This window comes from Mchenga conophoros, linkage group LG1, assembly GCF_057382185.1.
Source record: "Mchenga conophoros isolate Kocher_MC1m ecotype Shallow Benthic linkage group LG1, M_conophoros_male_GT1.1, whole genome shotgun sequence".
Lineage (NCBI taxonomy): Eukaryota > Metazoa > Chordata > Actinopteri > Cichliformes > Cichlidae > Mchenga > Mchenga conophoros.
This window is the reverse complement of record NC_140526.1, coordinates 15,238,344-15,259,099: the sequence shown is the minus strand read 5'-3', so window position 1 is coordinate 15,259,099 and position 20,756 is coordinate 15,238,344. Positions and strand designations below refer to the sequence as shown.

The window sequence follows — 20,756 nt, the reverse complement described above, 5'->3', positions numbered from 1 at the left end:
CTCCTCAGCTCCTCTGTCTCTTGCTCTGCTATCTTCTCTCTGTTCTTTCATAGAACAAGGACGCATCAAGACAGTTTGCCTTATAGAAGTCTAAAGAGATGCCAGAGGCATAGAGGTAGAAAGAGAGGAAACGTCTGGTATTTAAAATTTATACTTTCTTATGCCTTTGTTTTGAACTTGAACAGGAGAACTTTCCTAAGTCTGTCTTTTGTTGTTGACTCACTAAGACATGGGTGTGGTATGTGCAAGGGTGTACATATTCAACCCTTTTGATAACATTAGCTAAAGTGGTAAAATGTGTGTCTATAGGTGTGTGTGTGTGTGTGTGTGTTTGTATGTGTGTGTGCATGTTACAATTATCTCCAGACTGCTCTGATCAGCTTTGACATTTATCAGTATGCACAATCAGTCTCTATTCTACACGATTACAATACAAACACACACACACACACACACACACACACACACACACACACACACACACAGGCTGTGTAAATCAGAAATATGTTTTCACATCATTAAGTCAAGTCAATGATGTGTATGTCGACTCCAGTGAATAATTGTTTTTTTTTCCTTTGCAGAGCAAGCTATAAAAATAAACCTTTCCAGTTCACAAGAACAGCAATTAAAATCAAAGTAATCTTAAAAATATCGCCACAGTTCATGTTTTGTGTGTGGCGTGAGAAACAAATCTACTAGAACAGTCATTTAATTAAGACCTTAGAAAAATTTCAATACCACAGTCATACTATTATCATCATTTTTTTTCTAAGGATTTTAATTTTAATTTGTTGTAGATCAACTGTGACTTAAATTAAAGGATTAAATAATTTCAAAATGCAAAAAAATGAGGAAAAAAACAAATAGCATTATTGAGAAAATAAATAATGTTTAATAATTTGGTAAAAATTGCAGGGATGTTGAAAGCAATGAGAAAACTGCACCTATGAGAATCTACCTTTGATAGTTTCAGCCTTTTTTAAATAGACAATGCAGACAGTGGGCATGAAAGCAGGGAGAGAGTAGGGACAATGATACTCAGTTAATGGTCTGAAGTGGACTCAAACTCAGGCAGTTCAAGTCTCTAAACCAGGGGTGGGGAATTCCAGGTCTCAAGGGCCGGTGTCCTGTAGGTTTTAGACTTGATCCAACACAGCTGATTTAAATGGCTGCATTTCCTCTTCAACATGTCTTAAAGTTCTCCAGAGGCTTGGTAATGAACTAATCATTTGATTCTTGTGTGTTGACCCAGGGTGATATCTAAAACCTGCAGGACACTGGCCCTTGAGGCCTGGAGTTCCCTCACCCCTACTCTGAACTATACCTCACCAGGCAGTAGCATTTCGCTATATGAGTTTCTTGCTCAAAGGAGTGACACAGTTCCTTGGTGCCCCTGCTAAACTTTGCTGATCTAGCATAGCAAGTTCAGGTTTTTGTGTAACCAGCTAAGAGCAGGTCAAGAACGATGTAAACTGAAGCAATGAAGAGCACCTGTTGGATAAACCTTTAGAGCCTTTCGATGGATGATCATGATATTTGAAACTGTGACACAGTGAAAAAATTATGCAGTTCTAGTAATGATCAAATTAATAATGATAAGAAAGTCTTTGGCGTGTGAGTACCTGCTGGCAGTGTAGTAACACTGAGTGGCAGGCTCTCAATACAACCCTGTGTATTACAGCCTCTGATCCAGAAGCTGTAGCTAGTGTAAGGCTGCAGGTCTGTCACAGACAACCAGACGCCTGCTGCTGTACCTCCATCCAATGCACCATCACCATCTAAGAGACAGAGAAAGAAAGACATGTAAGGTCTTAGGCCAAGCAATGTATAGCTAAAGATAATGAAAAACAGTGAATGTTTTTTATTAGTGTTACCACTCTAAAGACAGAAAAGTGACTTGTAAGAGATGCATAAAAAAAGAAAGAAAAAGGAAAGAGGAACGAGAGAGAGGTCGTGAGAGAGAAAACCCCCCCACTGAGATTAACTTGAGAGTAATCGAAAGAGAGAGGTCTCCATATTGAGGTTATGCAAGGATAGTCAAAGAAAAGGGATCAGAAAATCATAGTAAGCAAGCCTATCCAATATATTTATACAGACACACCCACACACACGTAATTCTGTGTGGATTGATGAAGGCCGTTTGTATCAAAGAAACAGGAGGTTATGGGCAACTAGAGCGAAACACTGTCTCTCTTTTCCTTCCACACTGCTTCTATCCTTCTCTCCACTCATCTGTTGGGTTCTCTGTGAGGCATAGATCAAAGTGCCTGACAGTGAGTGTGTATGACAGGGAGAGACTTTGTGAATATGCGTAACTGAAAAAATGAGAATATGCGTGTTCTCTTTTCTCGCCATGTCCAGTCTATCTGTTGCTTTTGTTGTCTCCCCGTGGTATTGCTGCTCCTCATATCTTACATTGTTTTTACTGTCTTTTCTAATCCATCTATGGAAATATGAGCTTCTCATCTCCCTTTTTTCTTTATACTATTATTGAATTGCAACTTGACTTTGTTCCTCCTCCTATCTTCATACCACTTTTATAGTCTATACTCCCATGTCATTTCCTCAAATCATTGACACAGTATCAAAAAGAAACAACAACTTGTCATTTCTATGCTACTGTATACTGATTACTTCTTGATTACTTCCCCATTACATGGCTGACTTTCAGTGCAAGCTGACTTTGTGAGTGAGAAGTGTGATTGTGTATTCCAATTTGCATTTGTACTGACATGTCCATTTCTATCTTGATAAAAAGGCTTTACGTCTTTGTAAAGCCTTTTTGACCCTACCCCACCCCTCCAAAAACAGTGCGGATATGTCTACACAATAGGCAGAGTCTCAAGCAAAACAGATATGTTACTATCTATATGTTACTTTTTACCCCGGTAGGAATGACTGTGTATTATTAACATATCCATATCTTTATTCAGAAAATGAGGCTTTCACATTTTACAACTTCCACAGTTGTGATGTGAATGTTTTACAGATAAAGTTGGGTTTGTTGCCTGGCAAATACTATATGAGACCTGTGCATGTGTAAAGATAAAGATGTAGCTTTTCGCTGTTACCTTTGCTTTTGTAGTATATTGTGTAGCTAAGGTTCCCATTCGCTCTAGGAGGGGCTGTCCAATGTGCTCTGAGAGATCTTGAACTCTGATTGGCCAGCTCCAACAGTATAGGACCTTCTGGGGCCATCTCTAATGTACGCACATCCACCTTAGAAGAACACAGATATCAAAATGCATAGAAGAATACAGATATGTAGCATTTTTATCATAGCTCCACTAACACTCATTCATCCAACAGCTATTGGAGAAATACAAAAAACTGAAAATAATGCCTCTCTCAGTCTGATACAACCTGTCTGAAATGTTAAAACTAAGCATTTTCAGATGAAACCACTCTACACAAGTGGCCGGCATTATCTCTGCCACCATTTTTCCGTCCTCTTTCATCATTACAGTCTTCTTCTGTCTCATTTCTTCCTGTCTGACTCTCCTCTGCTGCCTTCGATTCCCTTCCACCTCATCTCTCACTTTGCTCTGGCCATTTACTCTGTCCTCATCATTTACTCTTTTTGCCTGAAATTCCCTTCTTCTCCGACTCCTTTTCTCCTTTTCCTGCCCATCCTATCACCTCTTCCTCTTCTCCACTTCATCCTGTTTCACCCTCCTTCACCTGCCCACCCTCCTCTTCTCTTTTTCTGCTAGGTCAGCAGTTCTCCTGGTGTTTGACTAAACATGGCATCTGTATTGGAAAAGTGCCCCAAAATATGGCCTGTTGTCAGAGGCGTCGTTGAAAATGAAGTGGCATTTCCTACCAAATGTCACCGTGGCCACACCAACCCTCGTTATTGAGCCGAGAGAATCGATCACCTTTATGACTCCCAATGACACACACGTACACACAGACACACGTGTGTGCAGGCATTGCCACATATGATTTTGTGCATTAGTTAAAGCGCTAATGAAACTCATGAAAATAATTCATGCATAATTTTATAAAACTTTTGCTACGCTAAATTTGACGGGTGTATTTGACAAAAATGTAATGTTGTGTTTTGTGTTTCATACTTTTGGTAGAAACTAGAATTCATGTTGAAAAATACTCTGCTGTTTCATGTCATGGTCCCTGTTGTACTCACCAGTTTTTAGTTGTTTCTTGTTTTATTTTCTGCTTGTGCCTTCTGTGTTCAACTGTCTCTATCATCTTAATTAGTATTCACATTTCAGTGTTTCAGCGATAGTTGTTGGAGGTTTTACTTTTAAGTTCAGTTTTCTCATGTTTCTAGCTGTGGTTACTTCCTGCTTTTGTTTCTGCTTCTTACCCACATAATTTAATTAATTCCACCTCTCATCACCAATCTCCCCTGTGTGTCAATGACAGTCCCGTTGTTCCCTTTTTCTTTGTCAGATCATTAGATCCGGTCAGTTTTGCCTACTTCCATACCCTGGATATAAATCTTTCTCAAGTATCTCTTAAAAATAAGTTCAAAAGCCAATATTCGGTCAGTAACACCAACAACACAATTATTTATAAGGCATTACTATATGACAAAGCATCTTACAGTTTGTTATACTATATGCTATAACACTGACTGACCATCGGTCCCTTGCCACAGCCTCGTGCTGTGCAGGCCTGCAGCCTGAGTACATGCCGGCTCCAAGGAGAGAGTCCCTCCACCAAGAAGAACCTCTGGGAGGAACTGGTGTTTAAAATGAGAACTCCATCCAGCCAGAGACCGTAGCTAGTTATAATACCTGGGAAAAGAACACATCTGATTAGAACATGACAGAATAAAAATTTAAATAACAGGGAAAAAATACCCCAGGCAACAATAGAACTGACATTTCTTAACAATCCTTAGTATTTATTACAATAAAAGAAGTCTATTGAACATGGAATTCCCGCTCCTTGTCACATTCTGCTCACATCCCCTGCCCTGAATAACCTCTGACCAAGAGCAACGATTTAGACAGTGATGTTAAGTATCACAACTAATCATAACCATTACAAGCTTTCATCGAGATCATTTCCTGTAGGTTTTCAGAAGATAGTTATACTGAGATAGTTTTACACTCTGTTTGGATTGGTCACTCATATGCAATAATACTGCATCCATAGTGTGAGGCATTACAATCATAAAGAGAGCTTTACTATGACGGGATGCAGTCTGGGTCACTGGATTACAATGCAAATGAAAACTGACTTAGGGGCTGCAGACCTGCCAGTCAGGTAGAGTGATCCAATGATAGAAACAGCACTGAAATGACAAATGTAACCATGAGTGTTAGGAGGATAAAAGCCCTAAGAAGGACAGTTGTACTACGATGAATGGGCGCACACACACACACACACACACAAATAAGGGTGCAAATAGGTGTGCACACTCTAACCTGCACACGGACAAACTGCACATATGTAGTTTGTACACACGTATCCATACCCACACACACCAGCACAATCATTACATTACATTACATCCACCTAATAAAAAAATGAAACAGTAAGGTGCCAAATGTGCTTTTCCTTAATAAAAATGCATACAGGGGGCTCAAAAGATCAGCGCTAAGAACTAAGAGTCTATTCTGCTTTAATCATGTGTGGGTTTTATTATTGCTCAATAGAGATATACACACCTATCAGGAAAACGAAGACACGAAAAAACCCACAGACACAAGCTACATCTGGGGAGCTCTTAATGTGGCCAATCACATGCGTGTGAGAGCGTGTGCATATGTGCGCGGACATCTGTATGTGCTTGTGTGTGTGAATAAGCCCATATCAGTATAGGCTGTAATAAAGACAGGTTGGGAAATGAAGCAGCGAATGCATAACAGGCTTATTTCCCCTCTTTGTCTGCGTGTTGCCCCGACCTAATCCCCGAGAGGATTATCCCCCACAAATCCCTGCGGAATTGGGGAGAAGGGGGGAGAAAGAGTGAGAGGAAGGAAGAGAGAAAGAGAAAATAACATAGGATCTAGGTCTTCTGGAACCCATCACCATCATCATCGTGGTTGTTGCCATCCATTTGTATAAAAAAAGGAGTTAGTGAGAAAAAACGTACTGATCTCTTCTTCTTTTCTGAGCAAAAATTAAAGCTTTTTAAGCACGAGATAATCGGGTAATCATGATTAAGTGTTTCCCTTGTTATAAATTTCTGTCATCAACTGAGAAAAGCTTTAAGTAATTTATCCAGGCTAATATGCTCACACATCACAGGGTTTATGGTGCAAAATGCACTCGTGTGGCATTAAGCGTAAAACACACACGATTCACATTCCACACACACACATTGTGGAATTACACATACTTTAACGAGCATGACAGTAACATTTGATAATATGTGGTAGTGTGTGTGGTATGTCAAGAGACTGTGAAATGGGAGGGGATCAAGGGGTTTTCTTCGCTTAATTAATTTGGTTTCATGAGATATACTATTTGTTGATATAGTCCTTGAGATTATCGATAAATACATCCTTTTCAGTGCACCATGTCATACATAATGTTACTTAAACTTACTGTATTTTCACGGCTATTTAACTACTTACCTTTAAGAGTTGTATTAAAACACATGAGTTCATTTCAAAGCAAACATCTGCTGACTTGACCTATGTCGATTCAGAAATCAAGATAAACCGTTTAAAAAAGTGGGGCCAATCTCTTTTACAGTAACTACTAACGTATTTCATAATGCATTTCACGTCTTTGGGAGTATTTCTGTGCTTTTATCAAAGACAGCGTTTTAGCTTATGCTGATTAATGTGTATTTTCATTGGAACACACAACAACAATTAGCAGGCCATGGACGATATCGGGAAAAAGTAAAAGAGATGCAACACAGCTGCATTAACAGTTCACAAGAGAGAATGCAGACGTTACTTCTTAACCTCTACAAACTGGGATGCCCCATGTTTCTTTTCTACCTACAGGTGAATTCTGCATTCTGTCCTTAGACTGAAGACATACATGCACTGATTTTTGATTTATAGGATGTGGGACGATGAAAACAGAATTAAATTCTGAAACATTTAAAAAAAAAGAAAGAAATACAAATCCATATCTATTATTTCCCTTTCAGAAGATTATATCAGTCTTTTGCAAATTTTGATTACGAGAGAGAATCACACTAATAGAATACGGATCACTCGTTGCCTTCTCTAAATAAACCACACAGCTTATGTAGTTACGCTGCTCCTTTTTTGATCACTTTAACTCTTTAAATTCTGTTTTAAATAGACACCTTAGACTCTTAAAATACACTTTCCCCCCAGATTTTAACTGGGGACAGGTGAAGAAGACAAAGGTGAGAAGAGGAGAGAGTAGAGGAGTAGAGAAAACAGAGAGAAAGGCCATCACAGCGAGTCTACGCTCTTTCAGCCTGCAGTTCTCTCTTTAGTCAAAAGGGAGCACTTTTCATCCACTTAAAGGAGCTTGGTGAAGCGCTGTCCTCTCCCTCTCGGTCTCTATTAGTCTCGATCTCAAATTGTTTGTTCTCTCACCCTGTCTCTGTCTCTTTCTCTTTTCGTTATGAGTCCTTTGTGCTCTCTCTTTTTAGTTCCTCTTTCTGTTTCCCTCTTCTTCTTCTCTACTCCTGGAGACTCAACTGATTCCTCTCACTCACATGTAAATGATCTTCTGTTTCACGGTAACAGGAACAGCATCCTTGAAACACGGACAAACCTTTATATCTGTATTTATGTCATAGACACAGGGTTATGGTAAATAGCATCACCTTTTAATCAGTTCTTCAGGTCTATTAATATCACATGCTGTTATCATCATGACATTCTTCTTCTTCTTCCACTTCATTCAATGCTCATGTTATTCTTGATAACAATTTATTTTAAAAAAATCCATGGTTTTGTATTTTTGTGTAGGTGTGTACCCTCTCACCATTCGGAGTGTCAGGAGGAGTCCAGGTGACATTGAGCGCATTGGGGGACAAAGGAGTGACCAGTGGTGCAGGGACATTTTCAGGGGTGCTCTCTTCAGTCTGAGCCTGGCTTGGTGGACTTAAAGTACATCCACCTCCTGTACAAGCCTGCCATGCACACATATACACATGCACACACATAAACAATAACATAAGAATGAATATGATACAAACGAACAAATTGAAAGTCAAAATTAAGGCGCAATGGACTTACAGCTACTGTGATGGTGTAAAGAGTTCCAGGGGTTAGGTTGCGGAGCGTGTAGTCTTCAAAAACTTCAGAGCTGTTATAGGCTAGCACACGCTCTGCACTGTCATGAGACAGGAAGATCAAATAAAACTCCAAAACACCATTTATCTGAGAGGGATGTGACCACCTAGAAATGAAGAGAAAAATAAACATAAAATAAATTCGACCTTTCACTTTTCTGCTTTTCAAAAATCCTAGTGTGAAAACTTTACTGTAGCCCAGTGGGAAACACTTTTAATATGACTATACTTATAATTCAGCCAGTTCCCAGTTATTTCCTATTAATCATTTACTTATGTTTTTTTTCCCTATTTACCTAAAATCTAATATAGTTTAGGACTTTATACAACAGAAAAAAAAACCCTGTAGACTTAGTTGCATCACTTCTCTGCTTAACTTTTTTTTTTCATCGTGTTGCAAAAACCTGGTACTTTAAATATATAGAAGTATTGGCTTTTGTTAACATTTGATCAAAACATTTTACATTTTGGTTTTTCACAAATTGATGCATGCTCAATCATCCAGGCAAGTAAATGTCCAAAACCTGATTCTGTTCGCTAAGAAAACGCTATGTCCAGATGAACAGAATCAACTTTTCGAGTTTTTCACAAATGAAACTAAACTGCAACCCTCATGAGGTTCAAGGACGTCTTGAATCGTCTTGACTGTCTGTTAGTATCTAATAATGCCTGTTTGTTTTTTTTAAATAAATAATAGTATTTGATTTGTAAACTCGTATAAATATATGTTTGGCATTTTTTAATGTTGATGGTCAGGATAGTAAGAGACAAGAAAGGAAGGAGAGAGTGGGGGTGATAGCACATGGGTAACATCCTGGGGAGACTTGAACCCAGGCCCCTGCAGTAAGGCTTTGTCATATGGCTTGCCTGCTCGACCAGGTGAGCAATGCCAAACTTTATGAATACATTACCATTAAGTGCAGAGGTCTGCACAACGCTCGAATTAAAACATCAAGATAAAAATAAGACGCGAAAAAGGAGTGAAATGTGTGTCTGTGGCAGTCCCGACTGAAACAGACTGCTCTGAGTATCTGCATGTCAGTGTCTGCCTTCATCACCATGTTTCTTCTGTCAGCTGAAGTAAACACAGTGCAGTGGTAGGCTTCCTTACATGTGCACAGAGGCACGTACACACATGTACAGCACACTGCGCACACAGTTTCCTTCAACAGTCAGGCTGAGGTGTCTCCTTTTCTATATTTAGAACAGGAAGGTCATCCCCAGCAAAGAGGAGAAAAAAAGACCAGAAATGGCATTAGGAAATCAAGACATGTCAACTATCTAGCGCTGTTATAAAAAGGGGGCCAATGTGAAAGAGCACGACTCAGGAAAATATATTTATATAATTACTGCTGTACTTTTGTTGGTTCTAAGTTTGAATACTAATGACTAAACAGATTTGATGTGTTTGGATTCTGCAACATAAATGAGATGTTCCATCTTTACAATGATTTTGTTCAGAAAAGATAAAATCTTATTTGCCAAAATGTTTTGGTTTTTTTTGCAAACTCAAATATACTAAATTAAATCTGTTTTAAGCTGGCAGTGAAGTGTGTTCACTAACTATTACACATTTTATAAGTAAAAATCCCTCTGATAAGATATTTGATAACTAAGATTTTCTGAAGTATGAAGTAAAAAAAAAAAAGTCATAAAAAAGGAGCACTAAAATACACTTTATAAATTGTCCTGCAATTCTTACAAATCCCTGAAGGCAGTACAACCCACCTGGCATGGTCGCGAAGGGAGGCCATTTTAAAAAGTGATGGATTCCTTTCTTGGGTCCTCCCATTAAAAGCCATTTTTTGAATGACTGATGAGTGTGTGTTAGCACACAATTAGCCACTGTGGCTAATCTATCACATTTATTATAAGATTTATATGCTGTCGATTGGCAGCGTGATATATGTCCACTTTTGAAAAACTGAATCAAAGGGGAATTGTAATAATCTGTATAATAATTCACTATGGTAATTGTTTTAAAAGTGCGTTTTGAAAGTAGTGTGAAAAAGCCAGGTGCCCTCTCTGAATGTTAAATTTAAAAGCAAACATTTGAGATGATGAAGGTTTGAGTGTACTGTTAACCTGCCTTCTGCACTTTTGTTCTCTTGCATATTTCCTTTTGCTCTCTAAATTGTACAAGCAACACAACAACATAAACTACAGAGAATTTTACAGTGGGATCGGACCTTTTTTGGGTCCTCAGAAGGACATCATTACATGTTTTTATGTATCGGCTCTTCCCATATCAGTACTCGTGTGTGTGACCACACTCATCTTTAAACATGCTCATTTTGAGCTTATCTGCATAAACTTTTTGGAACTTGTTGGCAATATTTTTTTTGCCAAAAGTCTTTCTGGTACTTCATGCTACAGTAGGTGTTTCAAATGCATCAAAACACGCACAGACACATATGCACACACACACGCACACACGACAGAAAATGATTCCAGTCACAATCTATGCATCAATGAATTCACTTCAGATTGTTTCAGAATGTTTTATCAGGTTCTTTTCATTTGTGACCATGTGCATATCTGACAGTATAGGTATTCATATGATCCTATGTCTGCTTGGTTGTGTATGAATGTGTATGAGTCAGGCAGTGTTTGGTGAGGGCAGGATATAAATCTGCTGATACTGTTTTGTTTGCCTCCAGCAGCCTTCTTCAACCTTTCTCACAGTCTCTCACCCTTCTCTTCACCTATCCCATTTTCTTTAAGAGATTTTTTCTCTGTGTTTTTTTTAAACAACAACAAAAAAAATTATTTCATTCTCTTTACTATTTCTTTACATTTTTTCCTAGCTATCTTACTTTTCTCACAGACACAATAGAGTAATATTGACTAGGTCTGATCTCTCAACCTTTGCCTATTACCAATGTGCTAACAAGGCAATATACAGCCTTCCCACACCTAGTGAATATGTTGATCAAAAGCATTTTAAAGGCTCAGGAAATGAAACAATACACTCCCCCACTCTATATAGGAATACTGTGGCGGTCAATGCATTCTGTCAGGTAATTTAATTTTCCTTTTCAACAGCCAACCTGTATAAACTACTTGGACCTGTAGTTTAAACAGGTTCACAGAACGAATATTTTGTAAGAAATCTTTTTGCAGTGCATTTTTATTTTAAAAAACAAAAACAATGCTAAACAATCAAATACAAGTATATGATGCCAACTGCACCTCAGTTTACTGACTAACATGTTTCTCCAGGTTTCTCTGATTTTGGCTTGATCTTCTTACCCAAGTGCTTCTAGGATTACTGTGGCAGTGGTGTATATTAGCTCGCTGGTTTCAGTGATACCAATTGTGAGGATGGTGCGTAGAGCAGTGTTTACATCTGCAAGCATCTCATCTGACGATACTCTGTCAATGAGTTGGGGTAGTCATAGATCATTTGGTAATGTGTCTAACTTGAGTCTGGAAACAATCATCATCAGCTTAGTAGATGCATTTGTCATTGTAAGGGGCTCATTTAGTTCCACTGTTCTCTTCTGCCAAGGTTTGGCTCATCATTTCCACACTTTGACTGCATTGAGCATTAGAAGCTGTAAACCTGAAACTGGAAGAGAGGACCCACCAGACTCCAGGTACAACATTAGAGGTTTCTGATGTGGAAAAAGAGTGCAATCCTAGGAACAGCTAAGATACTGCACAAAACATTCAAACTCTCAGGCCGCTTGTAGAAGATCCAAGCTTGAGGAACACATACATACCACACTCTGGGGGTGACAGCGAGATTAATAAACATTTATATATATATGTGAATGTTTATTTATGAGGGATAGCTCAGTAGGTAGAGTGGTGGCCCCATGATCGGAAGGTCGAGGATTCAAATCCACTGAACGGCTACCCTGAGGTACCTCTGAGCAAGGTACTGTCCCAACACACTGCTCCCCGGGCGCCCAGTGGCTGCCCACTGCTTCACTGAGTGAATGGGTTAAATGCAGAGAGCAATTTCCCCACGGGGATCACGTATAAAATATTATTATTATTATATAAACATATAGTATATCAAACAGAAATTAAAAAAACATTCTGTCTTCAAAACTAGGGCAATTAGTCTCCATACTATCCAAACACTCACAACCAGTTGTTAGAAGGAGAGTTTATGCAACTCATTGGGAAACATGCTCCTGACCCAGCTTTTTTAAAGGTGTTGCTGGCATCCAAATTAAAATTAGCAGGAAAAGAAATGCAAAATCTGTTTAAAATTTTTACTTTGTAATATTTAGCCAGTGTATCAGTAACTTGAGCTCATTCAGCTCATGATCCATAGCAATTCACAGGTTATTGTAATGTGCAAAGTACAGAAAGAAAGACCGAAAGAAGTTTTTTTTTCTTGCCACTGGTTCGCTGCATTGCACAAAATAATGAGAATTACAGTAAATCCATTGGCAAACACTAATATCCTGGACAAATTAATCTCTTTCGCAACCAAACCAAAGTGTTCAGGACTATTATGACTAGAAGTTCAGAAGCAATTAAGGCCACAAAAAGCTTGAAAATATGTGAACCCTTTAGCATGTCATAGCATTGACCATATTAGTGACGTTAACACAATGTTGAAAGGAGGGCTCCAACCAACAACTAGGACCACTGCCTCCATGATCATTACCTGCAAGACCATAATCATCAGCAATAAACAGGATACAAGTGGCATGCAACATATATGGTAAAGAGATATTTCAAGCCATCGAATAATTTTGAATTTTAGGAGGAATAGTGATTCATGTGAACATGAAAAAGTGCTTGTACAATGACAATTATGACCATGACCTTCAGCACAATTTTGGTTAAAGTCCATTTAAGTAATCTTTGTGTAAGTTTGATGAAACCTATACTCCAGGAAGAGTAGCAATGCTGTGGACAGACAAAAGTATGGGCGACACCATAGAACAAGATTTTTCAGCTGGATTAACTAAAAATAAATATAAGGCTTAAGTGATTTGCAAATTATAGCATGTTTTACTTTTTTGGGCACAGGGCAGCATAATCATGACTAAGGTCAGGGCCCTGCATGCATATGAGTAGTAATGTATTTTTTCTGCAGCGGATAACGCTAATGGCTCACACACTTTCACACACATATACAGAAAAACTGGGAACATTATAAAAAAAAGTACAGAGATCTATCTTCCCTTGTCACCTCCCTCTAATGGTGAAAGGTCAAGCGTAGAAGAATATTCTGCATGGTAAACACAACTGCAGAAGGTCACTGACTCGCTCTTGCTTAGTCTCTCTCTGTCCTTGTATACTGCCCAGGCAAAACTTATAAAATACAAATAAAGGTTTTATACATTTTGAATAATTTAAAAATGTGAGTGCACCCTAGTTCTGTGCGTATATATGCTTAGATATTACCATCAAATACTAATACACGTGTGTGTGTGTGTGTGTGTGTGTGTGTGTGTGTGTGTACTTACTCTACAAAAATAGTTCGAGAGTCTAGCGGGGTAAGAGTTGGTGCTTGCAGAGGTCCAGGAGGAAGCTGTGAAGTCAGCATTGTAACTTGTGAACTGTTGGTGCAACCCACTGAAGTGCATGCACTCAATATCAGGACATGAGTGGTGTATACACCAAGACCTGCAACACAAATGCACACACCCAAAAAGTGAAAGAGAGAAGCGATAGTTCAAAACGATTAACTTGTGTTGCACCTACAACCATCAATACTCCTCTTCCCTGACTGTATCTTCACTGTTCTTTCTCTTTAAGTATCTTTCTTTGTTTCAAACCTATTCTCCATTTACCATCTTTTGTAATCTCACTCTGTGTTACACATTCAATTCTTCCAAATAATGTATAATTACTATATTCATAATCCTTCCAATCACTGTGAACATCAGACACTGTGCATTATTAACCCAGCAGGGATGATATGTGCTCTCATGCCTTCATTAACCTAGAAAGACACTCATTGCTGGGCAGTAAAGCTGTATAGGATGAGTGTCCTGTTCATGTGTTTGTATGTGTGTTTATGCACATTTCTGCATTCCATGTGTATATGTGTATTGTATTAATGTGTGAGTCTATCCGGCGCATGGCTCAGTTGTGTGACATGTGTTTCATACCTTATTTAGATCTCTTTAGTGAGAGCCTTCAAAGCAAATTGTGTGTATGCACGTGCGCTAATGTTTAGTTTTCTTTGTTTCTCCGCTGCTTCATTTTCATGTGTGTGTGTGTTTAGCCGTCTTTTTCAAAGTGCTATTCCCTTGGTGAGGACTCAGACACTCTTCCTGCTTTCAAATGCTAATCCTCCACTCCATTTTGCCTTTCTTCAGTGTTCCCCTTCTCTTTACTCCGAGGCCCCATCCCTCTACAGTCACAGTTACGCTGGAGCACACACACACAACCTCACATGCACTCTCTCCTCTTTACCAGTGATGTTGTGTTGTCTGTTTTTCCCTCTGTAGACCATTTGGTTGTTGTGATAGAGGAGGTACTCTGTAATGCCTCCATTGGGCCTATCAGTGGAACAAAAAAGTGAGATGAAGGTAATATTATTATATTGTGTACACTATACCATATATTGTTTTTGTGCCAAAATCTATGTTGGCTACACATTTATTCAAGCTGGGGGAAAATATAAGCAATACAGAACCAAATTCTGTTCCTGTTTTACAATACTGTCCATTTACTACTAATTCAGAATGTACTTATTACTTCCTCGTCATTGGTGAAGGTTCTTGAGTTAAATATTAATATGCAGCATGGAGGTGAGAGAGGACAGGTAAAAACTGTATTTTTTGTTACCTTGCTGGAGGTTCCCAGTTAACATAGAGTGCTGTGGGGGATGAGACTGCAGCTGGAGGAGACACAGCATCGGGAACTGATGCATAGAAGAATAAAATCAAGTTTTTATGTTAACACAAATATAGTGATCGGCATAAGGAACTAGAGTAAATATGAACACGTAGTGTATCTTTTAAGTAACAGTGAAGAAAAACTATGGCAAGCCTTAGCTTTATAGAGGTTATCATTCTATATCATCAAATGTCACCGATAAATAATTCAGTATTTCATATGGTGTTAGACAGTGACATCGCTTTGGATTACTTTTCAAAAGGTTTTCACCAAGAGAGAAACGTGAAAATTTTATGATCTCATGTTCACTGATCTCAAATAAGGTGAAGAAAAATGTGCCTGTACTCAAGGATAAGTGAGTAAAAAAAGTGTCTGTGCTGCATTTGTGTGTGTTTTAAATTAATTCTTTCTCCAGTCTCTCTAACATGTTTCAGTGTCTTAACTCTGTGCTCAGTGAAAATCAATACAGTAATCTGTTTTTTTCTTTAACTTCAGATTGATTTTTGCTGTCTCTGTACTGACCTCTGCCGTCACATTATCTCCCCAACAAGGCCTGTTAGTCCAGTACAGATTAAAGTAACATATAACATAAAAATATGTCTTTTCCTCTTTTACTTTTTCTTTCTTCATGCATGTTTTTATATGACTTAACAAGCTGGCAAATAACCTCTCTTTGCTTTTTACCCTCTCTTTTGTCTCCTCCTTTCTTGTGCCAGCACTCCTCTCCTTTTTTCATATGCTATGTATCTCATGCAGGAAACAGGTTGAACATATCTAAGTGTGTTTAGAAGTCTCTGCGCTCTGTGTCTCTGTGCATAAAGAATCATACATTTCTTCTACTGGTAAGGACGCTGACACTGAAGTTCTGTTCATAGGTGCATGAATCTGTGAAAGTTTGCATGTGTTTGTTGCTTACCTTCCTCTGGGGTTGCGATACTCCATCTCAAATCATTATCACCATTGTTGTTACGAAGGCTCTCAGTGCAACCAACAGGAGTACAGGCACTCACGGTGACAATGTACCGAGTAGACGGAGTGAGACCCGACAGCACACCTTAAGAGGAGCATATAAATGTCAATGAATAAGGTTTACGCATTACACCGTTTAAAAAAGAATAACTTTGAAGAATACAAACTCAATTTTGTTAACTCAGCTACATGTCAGAATGCATATTTGCAGTGTACATACACTATGGGTATAGAGTATTGCTCGACACAAGCCCTGAAAGATTGTAAAAATATCCTTTGTAAGTCCTTTGTGACAAATCAGGCCTATTTGTATCCTTTACTTGAGTCTTTATCAACAAGCATCAACAACACAATTTAAATGCTTTACTTGTAACTATGGGCTGCTGTTGCTAAGCAAATCTACTGTGCTTGGCAAACAGAGAGTCTATTCTAATTGTAAAGCTTCAGCCGTCTCTCTTTGGATGTTTTTTGTCCTCACCGTCTTGGCCCTCTCCACCCTTCTCTGTATTTTCTAAGTCACCCTCTCTTCTCTTCCACCCCCTCCCAAGTCTCCCCACCGTTGTGTCCAATCACGCTGCACTTGTCTCTCTTTTTCACTCTCCCTTACTGTTACCCATGTCTTTTAATTCAATTAGGGGCCAGGGCCCCACTCGGCTGCCATTACACCCTCATTTGCTTTTCTGTGTTTTTTAGCCATTGGTGTAATTCTGCAGTCAGGTGTTGAGGCCATCATAAATTAAGAAGAAGCCTTATCAGGGTGGACTTAATGTCTGGCAAAGAGAGGGGGAGTGAATGAGAAGCAGCGAGAGAGACACTGAGAAAGACTGAGACAGAGAGCTCATCTTCATATTTGCCTAGAGACATGGCGAAGTGGATGAGAGGGGGGACGAATAGCAGCAGCGGACGCAGACATCATCATCATCATAAAAGATGAAGTGGGGAAAGATCGAAAAGTGAGCAACAGCTAGAGAGAGAGAAAAAGGAGCAATGCCAGGGTATGACATCATTGGGGTAGTCCTGAGTGTCTTGTTCCAAATGGAGACAGTCTCCTAAACCTGGGGACTTGCCAAGGAGAAATTAACAGGGTTGGCCAGGACAGTGAGTACATGCACTAGTATGTTTTGTCTGAAATACAAATCTGAAAAAGGAAGAAAGTAAGCAAAGGAGACATTATGAATGCTTTTTTAGTAAAGGCTAAAATGTAAAGGACAACAGGTGCAATAAGGCAAACAGAACTAAAGCTAAATTTACCTGTATGTAAAGTGATGTCTATTGTTTGTTGTTTTAAGTTTGATTGTTAAGTGCTCAAAAGAATGCAGTATAACATCCAAAACAAAAGTGCAAGCAGTAAAACGTTCTGCAACATAGTGCACATAGTGAGTAAAAATGCAAAGAGCAAAGGATGACATACTTTTGGGGAGGTGTAGAGCTTAAATAAATTTTAAAATGTGTCTTTGTAAATGGCCTGCATTTGTATAGCGCTTTACTCAGTCCCCAAGGACCCCAAAGCGCTTTACACTACATTCAGTCATCCATCCATTCACACACACATTCACACACTGGCAATGGCAAGCTACGTTGTATGCATTATATTTATGACTACAATAGTTTCGTGCATTTTTTACCTGTGAAGTTTCCGTTAGCCAGGAATGTGGCTCTGACAGGTGGTAGTTCTCGGTAGTCTCTGTTGTAGGCCTTTAGCTCATATCTGTCAATCAGTCCCCTTATGTCACCAGTGGGTGGCACCCAGCTCACCTTGGCACTGTAGGCGTTTAAACTCTGAACCTTTATTGGAGGTGGTACAGATGTAGGTACTTGAAAGGCCAAAAGGAAGAGAGATGCAAAATGAGACTGTGTAGGAAAAAAAATCCCATGGTATTAAAGAAAGAAAACAATCACATACAATAGTTAAACTTAACAAAATACATCTTAAGAATAATAATAAAAAAAGAAATACAGGAATTAGTTCAGGGCAAACAAATGTCAAAATAAAATCTAAACAGGAAAATATACATGAAAAAATATGCACGAAAAGCAAAACAACAAGATGGGCGGACATGAGAATAAAGAAAAAGCATTCCCCATCTCTCTGTGTTTTAATAGGCCCAGTAAATCATACCTCGCCATTAGCATAAATAGTATTTATGAGAGTAGTAACTTTTTCAGCGCTGATTTAATACAGCCAGCCATTCATTCTGGGCTATATTTCACAGCAATCAGCCTCCCTCTTTCTCTCTAACACTCCCCTTATTTCTCTCTCTGATACCCTCAGCAGCTCTGGTGGCCCAACTCCCATCCCACTTCCATCCTCTGCATTACAATCACCTTCATTTTCTGTCACCAGTCATCTTCCGTGCAAACTTTTAAAATAGTCAAATAACTGAAATTATAGATACATTATTACACACCATAAGGCTCACACATTCTTCGGTATCTGAAAATGTATCCACATATCATTCGTATCTTTAATATCACAAAATGAGGCCAGCTGTGCTGGATATTCGGCTATTTATTTATTTTATTTTGGGCTGTATGTTCTATTTTGTGTAAACCTTTAGTTATTTTGTGTTATTAAGTTCATGTTTTTTTCTACTTTCACCTTCATTCACCAATTTTACCATTTTCTTGCATTCTTATCCTTTTCTTTCTCCCTTTAATATCCAGTCACTGTGCATATTTCTTCATCTCCTTGCATTTTCTCACTTTTCTTTTAATTCGTTTATGACTCTTTGCTCTTCCCTTCTCCTGCTTTTCCACTTATCCCTTGCCCTCAATCCCCAGCTCTCTCTTCATTTCTTAATGTTTTTTAGCACTTCCTCCCTCCTGATCCTCCATTCCTCTTTCTGGTCATAGTATGGTGTACCGAGACCTACCAGTGTATTGTTCACTACTAACGAGGAGCTTTATATTACACAAGGGACCACACAGGCCATTCTGGGTTAACAGCCTTTTACTGTGATGCCCTTTATAGAGGCCTTATCAATCTCTCATACCGTCAGGCACATGTAATATCACTCACTGGCTTTGGATTACTCACATACTGTACAACATAGCAGTGGTTTTACAGCCAAAATCTCTCAAGATCAAAGACTTACTCTACTGAACAAAGTACAACAAAGTGAACATACAGTAACACACCTCACCATGCTGAACATGAAAATCAGTGTTAGAAAATTAAGCTTCTGTTTCAGACTGTCAGGGAAAATTTTTAACATTTTGCAAGTAACTTTGTCTTTGGAATATAATTCCAAGACAGAACTCATTGAACAAACTAAAATACTATAGCAGATACCACGTTTAAAGGACTCTGGTTATATTCTATAACTGCACTTGTAGAGTTTGGGTGTTTGGATGCATTTTGTTGCTAACATCTGCCAGCACATCAGCATGATAATAAGGATCTCATACACAATGACATTTTACCTTTGCCTCGGCTGCGTCCTCTTTCCCAAGGTCCGGCCGCCCAGCCTCCTGCAGCCAAGGCCACAAACCTGTACAAGTACTCTTAAAATATATGTGTATGTGTGTTTTCATACACAGGAAAAGGGATTAGGGATAGGGGGAGGAAAAAACAGAGGCAAGGCAAAACTGTTTTAGTCAAAACTGTGTTTGACAAAAAGTGCACTAAAAGTATAACATGTTCTTAAAGCTAATGTGATGTAATTTCCAGCTATAAATTCTATTTGAACTTCTTGGATGGTTAGCTTGTATTCATCTCTGTGTCAGTAATATAATGTTGCAACACAGTAATACCCCCAGTGTAAGCTTTAATCAGAGAACATGATGATGTAAAAGCAATTACTACTAATTAGAGTGAGCTGCTAACATGGTATAGCTGGAAGCTGTGCCTCAAAGCCATAAAAATAGGTCTTCATGTATCAAGCAACTATACAGTGACACAAAAAGCAACAGACTTTTGAATGAAAACAACACTGTGGCAAAGCTTTCTCAATGTGACACACTCAACAATGAAATATGTTATGAAATAGAACCTCAATATCTCTACTGGTAACTTAGTACTTAAAAACTCTCATAATTCTTATTTTTTAATGCATTCCCTGAAGATTGAGCACACCTACAAACGTAATGCTGACACTGTGTATGTATACTGTGCGGTGTTACCAGTGAAAGGCTGTAGATTATAATCTGTGGCTTGAGTCTTTTTTCCACTGTACACCAGGACTGAATCGTTTCCTCTGCAGTTGTACCGGCTTTCACTGGTAGGACAACCATCTAAGTAGACTCTGACAGAACGGCGTGAGGCAACAGAGAGATTAACACTTTGGCTGATGGGAGGGTTTCTGTTACCACTTCTTATAGTAAGATCCTTTAAACACCCTCCTAGACCTGTGAAACGTAAGAAAAGGAAACATAAAGCAGAGAGAGAGAGTATAAAAAGTAGAAGCAAAAGTGAGAAGGAATCTTTATTATATCAGGGAAATTGCATTTTCCATTTTTTTACATGTCAAATGGGATTTCCCGACTCATATAATTATGCCACAGGTTTACTGATGCCAAATTTACAATGCTCTTAAATTTTAGTCAAATGTTAGCAAATAGTATGATTGCTATGCGTCAAAGTTAATTAATTTAGTGATTCTTCTGCTACACAGAAGAGCAGGCAAGTTATAACTGCAAATAAATGTACTTTAACTTGTCCAACTGAAAAGAAAGCCAAACAATGAGCTCAAAATATGTAAATACTATGCTTGATGATGAGATTCAAGGAACTGTATAGGAGACTGTAGCTAAATGAGACATT

The 20,756-nt window shown here is 38.7% G+C and overlaps 1 protein-coding gene across 7 annotated transcripts in view; it reads right to left on the bottom strand.

Moving 5' to 3' along the window:
- The window catches only part of ush2a (Usher syndrome 2A (autosomal recessive, mild)), a 221,115-nt gene that overhangs the window by 99,191 nt on the left and 101,168 nt on the right, over positions 1 to 20,756 (bottom strand). For all 7 annotated transcript variants that reach the window (XM_085267418.1, XM_085267410.1, XM_085267383.1 and 4 more), the window contains 12 exons: positions 20,117 to 20,341; positions 19,418 to 19,498; positions 17,620 to 17,808; positions 15,942 to 16,079; positions 14,975 to 15,050; positions 14,600 to 14,685; positions 13,645 to 13,804; positions 8,154 to 8,316; positions 7,900 to 8,047; positions 4,606 to 4,763; positions 3,072 to 3,219; positions 1,623 to 1,778 (listed from right to left, as the gene is read on the bottom strand). In XM_085267418.1, coding sequence (XP_085123544.1) covers positions 1,623 to 1,778; positions 3,072 to 3,219; positions 4,606 to 4,763; positions 7,900 to 8,047; positions 8,154 to 8,316; positions 13,645 to 13,804; positions 14,600 to 14,685; positions 14,975 to 15,050; positions 15,942 to 16,079; positions 17,620 to 17,808; positions 19,418 to 19,498; positions 20,117 to 20,341 — 1,728 coding nt within the window. The remainder of the gene's footprint in view (positions 1 to 1,622; positions 1,779 to 3,071; positions 3,220 to 4,605; positions 4,764 to 7,899; positions 8,048 to 8,153; positions 8,317 to 13,644; positions 13,805 to 14,599; positions 14,686 to 14,974; positions 15,051 to 15,941; positions 16,080 to 17,619; positions 17,809 to 19,417; positions 19,499 to 20,116; positions 20,342 to 20,756) is intronic.